Source organism: Coregonus clupeaformis, chromosome 16 (assembly GCF_020615455.1).
Source record: "Coregonus clupeaformis isolate EN_2021a chromosome 16, ASM2061545v1, whole genome shotgun sequence".
Classification (NCBI taxonomy): Eukaryota; Metazoa; Chordata; class Actinopteri; order Salmoniformes; family Salmonidae; genus Coregonus; species Coregonus clupeaformis.
In genome coordinates this window covers 14,188,861-14,206,093 of record NC_059207.1, presented here as the reverse complement: position 1 = coordinate 14,206,093, position 17,233 = coordinate 14,188,861, and the positions used below count along the sequence as shown (strand labels likewise).

The following is a 17,233-nucleotide window of genomic DNA, read 5'->3' as shown; positions in this document are numbered from 1 at the left end:
ACACATATACACACACACACACACACACATACACACACACTACATACGCCCACACACATACAGTAAAACATGCGCACACATGCATACTGACGCCACACACACACACACACACACACACACACACACACACACACACACACACACACTTTCACATTCAACATATATGCTGCTGCTACTGCTCCACATACACTGCTGCTACAGTCTATGATCGATCCTGTTGCCTAGTCACTTTAACCCTACCTATATATACATAGCTATCTTAATTACCTCGTACCCCTGCACATCGACTCGGTACTGGTACTCCCTGTATATAACCATGTTATTTTTTACTCGGTTTAGTTATTTGTTATTCACGGTCTATTTTTTCCTCGTGTCAGTATTTCTATTTTTATTTTATCTTTTTTATCTTTAACTCTGCATTTTTGGAAAAATACCTCTAAATAAGCATTTCACTGTTAGTCTACACCTGTTGTTTACGAAGCATGTGACAAATACAATTTGATTGATTTGATTTTGATTTGAGACTTAAAGCGAACCGAACTCAGACCATCTCTCCAGATGGACTTTGGGGGGCTATTTTGAGGGGTCTAAGTTCCTTTGGACCGCACTGAGTTCACAAAAATTGGCTGAAAGGGACCAAGTGTGAAAACACCCTAAGGGTGAGCAGTCGTAAGAAGCTTTTTACCTACCCAGGTCTTAAAATTCATCCTCAGTCAGAAGTGCTATTTCAGTTAGAAAAATACATATATGTAATTATGTGAAGTAGGTGAAGAAGAAAAACACTCATCACAGACTAAGGATGCACAGCAGGTCTGAAAACACATGACACCTTTAACACATGACACCTCCAAGATGGCGTAGTAGTGCAGTCCTGTTTTTGTCGTGTGTCTGTAAATAGCCTGTAAATAACCTGTTTTTTTTTTGTATTTTTCGTACATATTTCCCTATCAGACTTTTCATCCTTCTACAAAATATACTTTCCTGCAACCCGCCTCACTCAATGTGGAACGGATTCTATTATTGACTTACCTTTTATCTAGAATCTCCAGTTGAAACTAGCTAGCCAGCTAACTAGCTACTTGCTATTAGCCACAGTTAGCGGTATTTCACCCAGAACATTGGATTTTCTGCGGGAATAATTTAATCACTGGACATTAATCACCGGATCGCAACTAGCTAGCCACAACCGAATGGATGTTGCTGTCTGGCTAATTCACCACTGCCCCCGATGCAAGCACCAGTTAGCCTCGAGCTAGCCTAGAGCCAGGCTCATATCTACCTCTAGGTCTACCGGACGGGAGTAGCCAGCTAACTAGCTACTTGCTATCAGCTACCGTTAGCGTTTTTTTCACCATTGTCCGTGGCCTGCACCACCCACCAGCCAGCTCTAGTCTGGACTATTATTCGGCCAGTCTGCACTGTCTGCACAGCGCATTATCGACCCAGAACATATCAGTTCTTCTGCCGGAATCACTGAATCACTGGACCTTTAACTCCGGATTCATCGCTACCAGCTAGCTGCAACAAAATGGACGTTGTGGTCTGGCTAATCATCCTGAGCTAGGCCCATCTCCCGGCTATCTACCTCTACGTCAACCGGACGGGACCACCTAGTGTTGACACGGAGCCCCGCCGATCCTACACGACTGGTCTGCCGACGAAATCGTCTGATGTGATTACAACAGGCTTCCCGTTACCACGTCGACCACGAAGATTCCATCTGCTAGCCCCGGCCCGCTAGCACACGCTAGTGCTTTAGCAGCCCCCGAACTATCCTATTGCTGTTCACCGGACCTTATGATAACTCAGCTATACAGCTGATGCCTGCTGGACTGTTCCTTTTTACGGTACCGCATCCTGTATATGTTTAGCCTCAGCCCAAACTGTGTCGTCATTACCAGCTGTTGTCTAAGCTCTCTCAAATTACACTGTGATTGCTTTATGCCTCTCTCCCATCTCAATATGGTTAGCTTATTGTTGTTTCGGTTATTTCTAATTGTACTATTTCACTGTAGATCCCCCAGCCCAGCTAAACCTGCCTTAGATAGCTCCTTTGTCCCACCCCCCATACACGCGGAGACCGACTCAATTGGTGCCTCCAGTGATGCTATCTCTTTCATTGTTACCCAACGCTTAGGTTTACCTCCACTTTACTCATATCCTTCCATATTGTTGTCTGTACATAATGCCCTGAATATTTTCTACAACGCCCGGAAATCTGCCCCCTTTATTCTATGTACCCAACGCACTAGAAGACCAGTTCTTAAAGCCTTTAGCCGTATCCTTATTCTAGTCCTCCTCTGTTCCTCCGGTGATGTAGAGGCTAACCCAGGCCCTGCAGCCCTCAGTATCACTCCTACTCCCCAGGCGCTATCATTTGCTGACTTCTGTAATCGCAAAAGCCTTGGTTTCCTGCATGTAAATATCAGAAGTCTCCTTCCTAAGTTTGAGTTATTCACTGCGTTAGCACACTCCGCCAACCCTGATGTTCTAGCAGTGTCTGAATCCTGGCTTAGGAAGGCCACCAAAAATTCTGAAATTTCCATCCCCAACTATAACATTTTCCGTCTAGATAGAACTGCCAAAGGGGGTGGAGTTGCAATCTACTGTAGAGACAGACCCCCCTCAGCCCCCGAGCTGTGCCCTGGACACCATATGTGAATTGATTGCCCCCCATTTATCCTCAGAGTTCGTACTGCTTGGTGACCTAAATTGGGATATGCTTAATACCCCGGCCATCCTACAATCCAAACTAGATGCCCTCAATCTCACGCAAATTATCAACGAACCTACCAGGTACAACCCTAAATCCGTAACCATGGGTACCCTCATAGATATCATCCTGACTAACTTACCCTCTAAATACACCTCCGCTGTCTTCAACCTGGATCTCAGCGATCAATGCCTTATTGCCTGCGTCTGTAACGGGTCCGCGGTCAAACGACCACCCCTCATCACTGTCAAACGCTCCCTAAAACACTTTAGCGAGCAGGCCTTCCTAATTGACCTGGCCCAGGTATCCTGGATGGATATAGATCTCATTCCGTCAGTAGAGGATGCCTGGTTGTTCTTTAAAAGTAATTTCCTCTCAATCTTAAATAAACATGCCCCATTCAAAAAATACAGAACTAAGAACAGATATAGCCCCTGGTTCTCTCAGACTTGACTGCCCTTGACCAGCACAAAAACATCCTGTGGCGTACTGCATTAGCATCAAATAGCCCCCGCGATATGCAACTTTTCAGGGAAGTTAGGAACCAATATACACAAGCAGTCAGGAAAGCAAAGGCTAACTTTTCAAACAGAAATGTGCATCCTGTAGCACTAACTCCAAAAAGTTTTGGGACACTGTAAAGTCCATGGAGAATAAGAGCACTTTCTCCCAGCTGCCCACTGCACTGAGGCTAGGAAACACTATCACCACCGATAAATCTACAATAATCGAGAATTTCAACAAGCATTTTGCTACGGCTGGCCATGCTTTCCACCTGGCTACCACTACCCCGGCCACCAACTCTGCACCCTCCGCTGCAACTTGCCCATGCCCCCCCCGCTTCTCCTTCACACAAATCCAGACAGCTGATGTTCTGAAAGAGCTGCAAAATCTGGACCCCTACAAATCAGCTCGGCTAGACAATCTGGACCCTTTCTTTCTAAAACTAGCCGCCGAAATTGTCGCAACCCCTATTACTAGTCTGTTCAACCTCTCTTTCGTAACGTCTGAGATCCCCAGAGATTGGAAAGCTGCCGCGGTCATCCCCCTCTTCAAAGGGGGTGACACTCTAGATCCAAACTGTTACAGACCTATATCCATCCTGCCCTGCCTTTCGAAAGTATTTGAAAGCCAAGTTAACAAACAGATCACCGACCATTTCGAATCCCACCGTACCTTCTCCGCTATGCAATCCGGTTTCCGAGCTGGTCATGGGTGCACTTCAGCCACGCTCAAGGTCCTAAACGATATTATAACCGCAATCGATAATAGACAGTACTGTGCAGCCGTCTTCATCGACCTGGCCAAGGCTTTCGACTCTGTCAACCACCGCATTCTTATTGGCAGACTAAATAGCCTTAGTTTCTCAAATGACTGCCTCGCCTGGTTCACCAACTACTTCTCAGATAGAGTTCAGTGTGTCAAATCGGAGGGCCTGTTGTCTAGACCTATGGCAGTCTCTATGGGGGTGCCACAGGGTTCAATTCTTGGGCCGACTCTTTTCTCCGTGTATATCAATGATGTCGCTCTTGCTGCTGGTGACTCTCAGATCCACCTCTACGCAGACGACACCATTTTGTATACATCTGGCCCTTCATTGGACACTGTGTTAACAAACCTCCAAACGAGCTTCAATGCCATACAACACTCCTTCAGTAGCCTCCAACTGCTCTTAAACACTAGTAAAACTAAATGCATGCTCTTCAATCGAACGCTGCTGGCACCCGCCCACCCGACTAGAATCACCACTCTCGACGGGTCTGACCTAGAGTATGTGGACAACTACAAATACCTAGGTGTCTGGTTAGACTGTAAACTCTCCTTTCAGACTCACATTAAGAATCTCCAATCCAAAGTTAAATCTAGAATCGGCTTCCTATTTCGCAACAAAGCCTCCTTCACTCATGCTGCCAAACATGCCCTCGTAAAACTGACTATCCTACCGATCCTTGACTTTGACGATGTCATTTACAAAATAGCCTCCAACACTCTACTCAGCAAATTGGATGTAGTCTATCACAGTGCCATCCGTTTTGTCTCCAAAGCCCCATACACTACCCACCACTTTGACCTGTATGCTCTTGTTGGCTGGTCCTCACTACATGTTCGTCGTCAAACCCACTGGCTCCAGGCCATCTATAAATCACTGCTAGGCAAATCCCCGCCTTATCTTAGCTCATTGGTCACCATAGCAGCACCCCACCCGTAGTCTGCGCTCCAGCAGGTATATCTCACTGGTCATTCCCAAAGCCAACACCTCCTTTGGCCGCCATTCCTTCCAGTTTTCTGCTGCCAATGACTGGAACGAATTGCAAAAATCTCTGAAGCTGGAGACTCTTATCTCCCTCACTAACTTTAAGCATCAGTTGTCAGAGCACCTTACCGATCACTGCACCTGTACACAGCCCATCTGAAATTAGCCCACCCAACTACCTCATCCCTATATTGTTATTTATTTTGCTCTTTTGCACCCCAGTATCTCTATTTGCACATAATCTCTTGCACATCTATCATTCCAGTGTTAATACTAATTGTAATTATTTTGTACTATAGCCTATTTATTGCCTTACCTCCATAACTTGCTACATTTGCACACACTGTATATATATTTTCTATTGTAATATTTGACTTTATGTTTTTTACCCCATATGTAACTCTGTGTTGTTGTTTTTATCGCACTACTATGCTTTATCTTGGCCAGGTCGCAGTTGTAAATGAGAACTTGTTCTCAACTGGCTTACCTGGTTAAATAAAGGTTAAATAAAAAATAAAAAATAAAAATAAAAAACCTTTACGCTTGAGTCTAGCTCGATGACATGCTCATTTATTCGCCTAAGAAGAGTGCCTCTACTCAGCAGTGTTTTTGCCCAGCGGGGAACCTCTCACCTAATATTTAGCAGTCATGCATAGTCGTGAGTTGGGGATGCTTGAGAACGCTGTTGACAGAGGCCTAAAAGATTCTTTGCAAAGCAGTGTCATAGCAACCTGTTAATGAGCAAAACACTCAAAACAGCATTACGCCCAAAGTAGTTAGAGAAGCACTAAAACCAAGGGGTACAGAGGAAGCTGTGCTGTTCCCCCTTTTACCGCTTCAAATCCCCCACAGGGTTCCTCTTCACCTGAAACAAAGGGACGGATGGTTGAGATGCAGCACATTGAATTGGTCTATTTTGAAAAGAGAATGACATTTTGTTTTCATTTGATATGATTAGTCAGAGAATCTCACATTTTCTACTTGCATTAAATATACAAATTGTCCATTATTTGTTGTGGAGTTGCATTTGAAGAAGACTAATTTCCATAGCATAACTGCATTTCTCCGGACGATAAATACATCCCAAAACGTGCAATTATTATTGCTACATGGTCAAATCTTTCCATTCCCATGCATCATATCAGTCTATTTGACTAGCTTTTTGAGAGCAAGCCAGATGTTTTTGCACACAGACTAGCAATTATAAAAAGGAGAGAAGATGCTAAACACCTGACAGTCGAGGGCTGTTGTGTGTTCTTGTTAAACTCGAAACAATGCTGTTTATGCTTCCACTTCCAAGTACCGATGTAAGAGCAGCCTACAGTAAATGTGCCATTCCTTGGTTCACAGTCACTCACTGGGATGGGCATGTGAGGAATCTACAGAATATAGCTTGTTTTCCATTTGTTTTCAACTCTCCCATGTTTATAATGAATATTTTTAAGAAGTTCTGGGATGAGGCCCAATTGTATGATTTTGCTTAAGAAATTACATCTTTGACGAGGTGTGCATTATAGTGGACACAACAAAAAGAAGCACTCCCAAGTTCAACATAAGAAGCATTTTGTCTTTGAAGGCGTTGGCAAGATTTACAATCCACAGATGCGTCTATTAAAATGCTGCTAAGGTACCTGGACATGCTGCTTAGCAGATCCTCAGTAAAAAGGATTGTAACACTATGGGTGATTTCATTAGAGCCATATTGGTGTCATGCCTCTCCACTGATGGTATATAACTCCGCTGCAGTCTGTTGACTTTGGTGATGATGTTGTCCAGACAGAATAGTCGGAGCTCCTTTGGAGCCAGTCTGCGGGCTCTCTTTTTGGTGGAGGACTTGGAGAAGAGACCCATGGCTCCTGTGGATGTGGATGGGGTGAAGGGTGACCAGAAGGGCCCTCTAATTGAGGGATACGATGAGCTAGGGCTGTTGCATAGTGGAAAAATTGAGGATGTCCTGGCGATGAACCATGGAATTGACAAGAGTTTGATGAACACGAGTCAAGGTGACCTGTCTCTTGACGACATCAAGGACAGGATTTCCATGGGAGAGAGGAGCAACAAAGGTACAATTTCGGTTAGCGAAGGCAAAGACACAGTGTCTATGACCCAGACTCTGCCTGATGTAACAGAGAGGAGCCCAACCAAGGAATACATCTTGTTCATCTCTGAGACAGAGATGGACAGAAAATCATGGACAGAGGAAGGACCATTGAAAAGCAGCAGTGCTGTAGAGAATGGGACTATGGACGATGTGATTATTCCTATGAGGAAAGAATGCTGCTCCTCTGGTACACACCTATACATATCTGTCTTATTAAAATGTTCACGTTTTGAACAACCTCTATGTCTTAAACTCACTAGCCAGATACCTTTGAAATGTATGGTTGCATACGTTTTTCATCCTTTACCTAACCCTATACATGTCTGTTTTTGTTGTGTCCTCTCAGAATGCTCTGGACCACTTGGCATGGAAGGGGGCATCATCTCCAACCAGCAGATAACAGCCTCGTCCACACATCGTGCTCTGTTCGGCCTGCAGAAGTGGTACCCCTACTTCGCCCGGCTCAACAAGAAGGGCCTGGTCAACGCATGGACGGCTGCTGAGAACGACAGATGGCCCTGGATCCAGGTAAGACTCAGACACCAGCTGGGAGAAACGAGTCACTCAGGTTACTAGACAGAGACGGATGTGCCCACTAAAACTCCTCGCACACCAGGGCGAATGTTGATCTGAGATGTGTGTGTACATCTGAATCTTGGCATCAATGCAGTATTAACTGGAGTTTAGGAAGTTAGGATTTGTCCCTTCACTGCCCGAAATGTAACTTACTGTATCTGTTTTGAGAGTTGAAGTTACAGTACTTATATTACACTTGGGTCCTATTTCAGGTCCTATTTTTGCTTGTGGTGTGACTTTACAGTTAATTAGTGTTTCAGTTGACTAGTGCCACAGTGCTGATTGGGTTTAGTGGCAGATTAAACAGTGAGCGCTGGACAGAACAGCTGTTGGTTCCACTCCTGTGTGTATTACCATTGGGGCTGCTGGAGCGAATCACAGCATGTATGTGCTAAACCTCCATCATTCTTTCGTTCTGAAATGCAAATACATATCCTTCACTCAGACCTACAATCTTGTGTACTCCGAAATTTGTCTCAGAGGTGCCAGTACAGGCATCAAAGGGTCTGTTTGGTTGGATTCGTAATAGCAACAATAGGTACATTTCACTGTGTGGATATTGAAAGCAGTTAGTGATAGGAACTGATATAATATCTATTGTGTCTATAACAATAGAAATGGATTATGGATTTATTTATTTTTACCTGTAATTTCTAAGTGTGTCCGACATCTATGTTATAGATCAGATAAATTAAATCAATCCCTATGATACCTTGTGCCTTTGGCTCTGCAACCCAGTGCAAATCTTTCTGGTTACCTCTGACAACAAGCACATGAAAGAGGACCTGAGGAGGGTATAATGAAATTGTAGTTAAGGCCACGGTACAGTAAGAGGTTGTTACTGTGTTCATTCCTAACAAGTTAACCTGCTATGCAAACACTATCAGGGGTTGCTCACAGCAACAGGGCTAGGCGGAAGAGAGAGTTAAACAGAAAATGGGGGGCGAGAGAATGTGTCAAAGAGGGAGAGGAGAAGAGGGTATAGAGAGAGAATGATCCAAAGAGATCATCTGAGGAGAAATGCAGAGCGAGAAAAGTCAGAGACACATGGGTGGAAGGGAAAGGTGAGAGAGATGGAGAGAGAAACAGATGGAGCGAAAGAAGACAGAGACACATGGGTGGAAGGGAAAGGTGAGAGAGACGGAGAGAGAAACAGATGGAGCGAAAGAAGACAGGGACACATGGGTGGAAGGGAAAGGTGAGAGAGATGGAGAGAGAAAGATGGAGCGAAAGAAGACAGAGACACATGGGTGGAAGGGAAAGGTGAGAGAGATGGAGAGAGAATCAGAGGGAGCGAGAGAAGACAGAGAGACATGGGTGGAAGGGAAAGGTGAGAGATGGAGAGAGAATCAGAGGGAGCGAGAGAAAAGCAGCCAAGCGCATGGAGTGTATAATAAAATCTGAGATGAAACACTGAGGTGGTTTGTTTGGCTTTAATGACGCCACGTGGGATGATGCTGGGGATGCTGGGGGCGCTCTGGCTTCAGGAGAGGGGCTGCTGGGTAATTGGGACATGAGTAGAGCGGTGTAGACTTCTCTCAGTGCTATGAGTTTTTAGACTCGGGGGCGGTATGTTCTGAAAGTGTGTGTGTGTTTGTGTTTTCTGATCTGAAATCAGTTTGAGGGTCAGAGCCAGCCCTGTCATGGTGTCAGGTATAACACTCCAGCTCTGTGTGTCTGTCTGACGATCTATTATATTGACAAGATAGCCAAGTGACCGCTCTAACAATGGAAATACATGTCCTCAGTGATTGAAGGCAGGCGAGGTCAGCTAGGACCATTCTAGCCAATGAGAAGGCAGATATGTGTGTGAACCACATGCACAACTAAGTAGTTTTTGTCAAAATTGCCAGAATGCCACGTTTATTCACTTATATCAGTACATTTGAAACAGCCTAAACATTATGAAACTTCTATTTGATCAAATAAGCCTCCCTTAATTTGACACTCTCTCATAGACATTCATACAAAAAAGGGCTTATGTCACGCAGACAGATTTTGGGCGGAGTAAAACCTCTCGCGTTGCCTCGTCCTCTCTGCTCTGCCCCCAGCCTTGGATTGTTGAATAGCAAATAAATCAAACAGACAGTGTCATACTTTTAATAATACTGACATTGTGTATTTGCACACTTTGTGTGGATGTATGTGTGGGTGTATTTCCAAATATACTGTATACAGTGGGGGAAAAAAGTATTTAGTCAGCCACCAATTTAGCAAGTTCTCCCACTTAAAAAGATGAGAGAGGTATGTAATTTTCATCATAGGTACACGTCAACGATGACAAACAAATTGAGATTTTTTATGAATTTATTTGCAAATTATGGTGGAAAATAAGTATTTGGTCACCTACAAACAAGCAAGATTTATGGCTCTCACAGACCTGTAACTTCTTCTTTAAGAGGCTCCTCTGTCCTCCACTCATTACCTGTATTAATGGCACCTGTTTGAACTTGTTATCAGTATAAAAGACACCTTTCCACAACCTCAAACAGTCACACTCCAAACTCAACTATGGCCAAGACCAAAGAGCTGTCAAAGGACACCAGAAACAAAATTGTAGACCTGCACCAGGCTGGGAAGACTGACTCTGCAATAGGTAAGCAGCTTGGTTTGAAGAAATCAACCGTGGGAGCAATTATTAGGAAATGGAAGACATACAAGACCACTGATAATCTCCCTCGATCTGGGGCTCCACGCAAGATCTCACCCCGTGGGGTCAAAATGATCACAAGAACGGTGAGCAAAAATCCCAGAACCACACGGGGGGACCTAGTGAATGACCTGCAGAGAGCTGGGACCAAAGTAACAAAGCCTACCATCAGTAACACACTACGCCGCCAGCGACTCAAATCCTGCAGTGCCAGACGTGTCCCCCCTGCTTAAGCCAGTACATGTCCAGGCCCGTCTGAAGTTTGCTAGAGTGCATTTGGATGATCCAGAAGAGGATTGGGAGAATGTCATATGGTCAGATGAAACCAAAATAGAACTTTTTTGGTAAAAACTCAACTCGTCGTGTTTGGAGGACAAAGAATGCTGAGTTGCATCCAAAGAACACCATACCTACTGTGAAGCATGGGGGTGGAAACATCATGCTTTGGGGCTGTTTTTCTGCAAAGGGACCAGGACGACTGATCCGTGTAAAGGAAAGAATGAATGGGGCCATGTATCGTGAGATTTTGAGTGAAAACCTCCTTCCATCAGCAAGGGCATTGAAGATGAAATGTGGCTGGGTCTTTCAGCATGACAATGATCCCAAACACACCGCCCGGGCAACGAAGGAGTGGCATCGTAAGAAGCATTTCAAGGTCCTGGAGTGGCCTAGCCAGTCTCCAGATCTCAACCCCATAGAAAATCTTTGGAGTGAGTTGAAAGTCTGTGTTGCCCAGCGACAGCCCCAAAACATCACTGCTCTAGAGGAGATCTGCATGGAGGAATGGGCCAAAATACCAGCAACAGTGTGTGAAAACCTTGTGAAGACTTACAGAAAATGTTTGACCTGTGTCATTGCCAACAAAGGGTATATAACAAAGTATTGAGAAACTTTTGTTATTGACCAAATACTTATTTTCCACCATAATTTGCAAATAAATTCATTAAAAATCCTACAATGTGATTTTCTGGAGAAAAAAAAATCTCATTTTGTCTGTCATAGTTGACGTGTACCTATGATGAAAATTACAGGCCTCTCTCATCTTTTTAAGTGGGAGAACTTGCAAAATTGGTGGCTGACTAAATACTTATTTTCCCCACTGTATATAAACTTTTATAACTGTGTGCCTGTGTTTGTGTGCCTGTCTGTGTTTCTTCACACGTCTCTCTTCGTAAGGGAGCCTGCATTGTCGGGACACTCCAGGGAAATATGGTGTTGGTTTGACGTTGGCAACATACCTCTCTGGTGGTTATTGGATTAATTGAGACGCGATGATGTGATATGAATGTCTAAAACAAATGAAATCACTTGTGAATGCTAACAGGATTAGGCTATAGATGAGAAGAGAGGTTGTAATTTTTCACTGAGGGGATGCAGCTTCTACTGCTCCACTCTGCTCCACCCTTAAAACTCCAATGGTTTGGAAATGCAAAGCTCCGCATACAGTCATTGAAGAGCTAATAAAAAGTGAAAAAGCAAATCACCACCAATTCTTTTAGTACTTTAGAACAGTCATGGCTTGTTAATTTGTGTCATGGTTTGGCATTTCTAGACATTTACTGATATGTCACGGTTTACGGACGCCCTTAGTAAGAGTCAAAGTTTTGTAGAGACATTAAAGCATTAAAGCATTATTCACATTGTATTATGGGCATTTTTGGACAGGAGTTGTATTATGTGTTTACTTGTGCTGTATATTGAGCTAGTAAATGTCCCTCTCTGTTCGTTCTCGTCCTAATTGTCAGATGTTGCTGTAGATTGGTGTGGTGTGGAATCAGGCGCAGGACGCAGAAGTTAAGTCCAACAAAGACTTTTAGTAGAGCACACAAAAATACAATCCAAACAGCCCGGAGGCGAGAAAAGCGCACACAGGCGTAAACAAACGAGCGCACAAAACATGTGCGAAAATCCTCTCCTAAAATAAACAAGGAGGAAAGCTACAAATAGCGCACCGAAACGGGTAGCGCAACAACACGACAACGGGAACAATTACACACAACACCTAAACTCACAACAAGGAACTAAATAGGGTGCTTAATGAGACATAACACAAAACAGGTGTGACAAACAGACAAAAACAATCAAACATGAAACATAGAACGGTGGCAGCTAGTACTCCGGAGACGACGACCGCCGAAACCTGCCCGAACAAGGAGGAGGGGCCGCCTCGGCCGAAACCGTGACAGTACCCCCCCCTTGACGCGCGGCCCCCCATCCGCGCGACCCCCCATCCGGCGTCTCGAATCCAGGATGGTCCGAACAGTGTACGCCGGAGCCCCCTCGATGTCCAACGGGGGCGGAGGAGTCTCTTCTATCTCAAAGTCCTGGAGTGGACCAGCTACCACCGGCCTGAGGAGAGACACATGGAACGAGGGGTTAATATTCTTGTAATCAATGGGCAGTTGTAACCGGTAACACACCTCGTTCAATCTCCTCAGGACTTTAAAAGGCCCCACAAACCGCCGACCCAGCTTCCGGCAGGGCAGGCGGAGGGGCAGGTTTCTGGTTGAGAGCCAGACTCGATCTCCAGGTGCGTACACTGGCCCCTCACTGCGGTGGAGGTCGGCGCTCGTCTTCTGTCGACGGATGGCTCGCTGCAGATGGACGTGTGCAGCGTTCCACGTCTCCTCCGAGCGCCGCACCCACTCATCCACAGCAGGGGCCTCGATCTGGCTCTCATGCCAAGGTGCCAGAACCGGCTGGTACCCTAACACACACTGGAAAGGGGTTAGTTTAGTGGAGGAGTGGCGGAAAGAGTTCTGTGCCATCTCGGCCCAGGGCACATATCTCGCCCACTCCTCCGGCCGGCCCTGACAATATGACCTCAGAAACCTACCCACATCCTGGTTGACTCGTTCGACCTGCCCATTACTCTCCGGGTGGTAACCCGAGGTAAAGGCTCACCGAAACCCCCAACCGTTCCATAAAGGCTCTCCAGACTCTGGAGGTAAACTGGGGGCCTCGATCAGACACTATATCCTCGGGTACCCCGTAATGCCGGAAGACGTGAGTAAATAGAGCCTCAGCGGTCTGTAGGGCAGTAGGAAGACCCGGCATGGGAAGGAGACGACAGGCCTTCGAGAACCGATCCACAACGACCAGGATGGTGGTATTCCCTTGTGAGGAGGGAAGGTCGGTAACAAAATCCACCGAGAGGTGAGACCAGGGTCGTTGTGGAACGGGCAGGGGTTGTAATTTACCCCTGGGCAAGTGTCTGGGCGCCTTACACTGGGCACACACTGAGCAGGAGGAGACATAAATCCTCACATCCCTGGCTAACGTTGGCCACCAGTACTTTGTACTAAGGCAGTGCACTGTCCGGCCAATACCTGGATGTCCAGAGGAGGGTGACGTGTGAGCCCAATAAATCAGCCGATCCCGGACCTCGAGCGGGACGTACGTCCGACCCACCGGACACTGTGGAGGGCTAGGGTCGGTGCGTAATGCCCGCTCGATCTCCGCATCGACCTCCCATACCACCGGTGCAACCAGACAAGACTCCGGTAGTATGGGAGTGGGTTCCACGCACCTCTCCTCCGTGTCATACCGCCGAGACAGGGCATCTGCCTTCCCGTTCTGGGACCCAGGGATGTAAGTGATCTTGAACACAAACCGGGCGAGAAACATAGTCCATCGAGCCTGGCGAGGATTCAGTCTCCTAGCTGCCCGAATGTATTCCAGGTTACGGTGGTCAGTCAGAATGAGGAAAGGGTGTTGAGCCCCCTCAAGCCAATGCCTCCACACCTTTAGGGCCTGTACTACGGCTAACAGCTCCCTGTCCCCTACGTCATAATTCCGCTCCGCCGGACTGAGCTTCTTAGAATAAAAAGCACAGGGGCGGAGTTTAGGTGGTGTGCCGGACCGTTGTGAAAGAACTGCCCCGATACCGGCCTCAGACGCGTCTACCTCTACTTGGAAGGGTAAAGTGGGATCCGGGTGCGCCAGCACTGGAGCCGAGGTAAACAGGTCCTTCAGTCTCCCAAAAGCCCTGTCCGCCTCAGCCGACCACCGCAAGCGCACAGGAACCCCTTCAGAAGAGACGTTATGGGAGCTGCCACCTGTCCAAAACCCCGGATAAACCTCCGGTAGTAATTTGCAAAACCCAAGAACCGCTGCACCTCTTTAACCGTAGTTGGGGTTTGCCAATTACGCACGGCAGACACACAGTCAACCTCTATTCTCACCCCTGACGCAGACAACTGATAACCCAAAAAGGAGACTGACTCCTGAAAGAACAGACATTTCTCGGCTTTGACATACAGGTCATGCTCCAACAATCTCCTCAATACCCTGCGCACCAGGGCTACATGCTCGGCCCGAGTAGAACTGTATACTAGAATATCATCTATGTACACCACTACTCCCTGCGCCTGCATGTCCCGGAAAATCTCATCTACAAAAGATTGGAAGACTGATGGAGCATTCATTAAACCATATGGCATGACGAGATACTCGTAATGGCCGGAGGTAGTACTAAATGCTGTCTTCCACTCATCGCCCTCCCTAATGCGCACCAAGTTATATGCGCTCCTGAGGTCCAATTTTGTGAAGAACCGTGCCCCGTGTAAGGACTCCGTCATGGTCGCAATCAGCGGGAGTGGATAACTATATTTCACAGTCACCTGATTGAGACCGCGGTAATCAATACACGGACGCAAACCTCCATCCTTTTTCTTCACAAAAAGAAGCTCGAGGACGCGGGGAGAAGTGGAGGGCCGTATGTATCCCTGTCTCAGAGACTCGGCAATGTATGTCTCCATTGCCCCTTTCTCCTCCTGTGACAAAGGATACACATGGCTCCGCGGGAGCGCAGCTCCTGCCTGGAGGTCTATCGCACAATCCCCCTGTCTATGAGGCGGCAACCGTGCCGCTCTAGTCTTACTAAACACGAGTGCCAAATCCTCATACTCAGGCGGAATGTGCAGTGCTGGCATCTGGTTCGGACTCTCCACCGAAGTCGCCCCTACGGAAACACCCAGACATAGCCCCTCACACTGAGCAGACCACCCTTTAAGAGCCTTCTCTCGCCACGAAATCGTAGGATCATGGGTAATCAACCAGGGAAGCCCCAGTACCACCGGATACGCAGGAGAGTCGATCAGATAGAGTTGAATCGTCTCCTCATGACCCCCCTGCGTCTTCATCCTAAGTGGCGCCGTGACCTCCCTAATCAACCCAGATCCCAACGGACGACTATCTAGGGCATGTACAGGGAAAGGCTTATCAACCGGAAGGAGGGGAATCCCTAACTTAACACAGAATTTACGATCTACAAAATTCCCAGCTGCGCCTGAATCGACTAGCGCCTTATGCTGGGAACGAGGTGCAACCTGTGGAAAACAAACAGGTATAGTTATGTGTACGACAGAAATCTCTGGGTAAGTAGGGCGCCTACTCACCTGGGAGGACTCCCCAATGTGTGACCTGCCGTTTCCCTCACCAGGGGACCCTCCCCAGCACCTAGCCGCGGTGTGCCCTCCGCGGCCACAGTTGGTGCAGGAGACCGCCCCCCTCGGGCTCCTTCTTCTCCCCCTCTAGCGCCAGCACCTCCGAGCTCCATCGGGCTCGGCTCGGAGGCGCTGGAGGGTGGAATGGGCGACCCCCACCTGGGACGTCCCGCGGGTCGCGAGCAGGGTGTCCAGCCGAATGGCCATGTCCACCAACTGGTCAAATGATAGTGTAGTATCCCTGCACGCTAACTCTCTGCGGACGTCCTCCCGAAGGCTGCATCTAAAGTGGTCTATGAGGGCCCGCTCATTCCACCCTGCATCTGCCGCTAGAGTCCGGAACTCCAGCGCAAACTCTTGAGCGCTCCTCATCCCCTGCCGGAGGTAGAATAGACGCTCCCCGCCGCCTTCCCTTCTGGTGGATGGTCGAAGACCGCACGGAAGCGGCGGGAGAACTCCGCATAGGTGACAGTGGCGGCGTCTATTCTCCTCCATTCGGCGTTGGCCCACTCCAACGCCTTGCCGGTGAGACAGTAGATGAGGTGGAAACGCTCTCGTGTCCCGAGGGCGCCGGGTGTACGGTGGCAAGGTAGAGTTCCACCTGTAACAGGAACCCCTGACACCCGGCAGCGGTGCCGTCGTACGCCCTCGGGAGCGAGAGCCGAATCCCACTGGGTTCCGGTTGTTGGACGGGCGGGCTGACCGATGGTGATGGTGCGGTAGGTGGAGGTGTGGGTACCTCGCTGGTCTCCCATCGATGGAGAATGTTCATCACCCGGTCCAGGGCGTGCCCGATCTGGTTAATCCGATCGTCTTGACCACGGAGACGCTCCTCCATGATGTCGGTGGGTGCTCCTGCTGATTCCATGCGATGGTGTGTAATTCTGTCAGATGTTGCTGTAGATTGGTGTGGTGTGGAATCAGGCGCAGGACGCAGAAGTTAAGTCCAACAAAGACTTTTAGTAGAGCACACAAAAATACAATCCAAACAGCCCGGAGGCGAGAAAAGCGCACACAGGCGTAAACAAACGAGCGCACAAAACATGTGCGAAAATCCTCTCCTAAAATAAACAAGGAGGAAAGCTACAAATAGCGCACTGAAACGGGTAGCGCAACAACACGACAACGGGAACAATTACACACAACACCTAAACTCACAACAAGGAACTAAATAGGGTGCTTAATGAGACATAACACAAAACAGGTGTGACAAACAGACAAAACCAATCAAACATGAAACATAGAACGGTGGCAGCTAGTACTCCGGAGACGACGACCGCCGAAACCTGCCCGAACAAGGAGGAGGGGCCGCCTCGGCCGAAACCGTGACACTAATATCTGAGCTGCAACAATCCTGGGCCGGTTGCCCAAAAGCATCGTTATTGAAGTTGCTCTTGAAAACGCTTATTATTTAACGACTGCCTCAGACCACTTGTAGAACACCTAAGTACGTTGTTAGATGCTTTTTTTGCCCTTCTGTGTCACTTTATAC

At 47.4% G+C, this 17,233-nt stretch overlaps 1 protein-coding gene across 1 annotated transcript in view; it reads left to right on the top strand.

Moving 5' to 3' along the window:
- LOC121585229 (EGF-like repeat and discoidin I-like domain-containing protein 3) overlaps positions 1–17,233 on the top strand; it is a 214,043-nt gene that overhangs the window by 118,465 nt on the left and 78,345 nt on the right. The window contains exon 5 of the mRNA XM_041901673.2: positions 7,415–7,596. Coding sequence (XP_041757607.1) covers positions 7,415–7,596 — 182 coding nt within the window. The remainder of the gene's footprint in view (positions 1–7,414; positions 7,597–17,233) is intronic.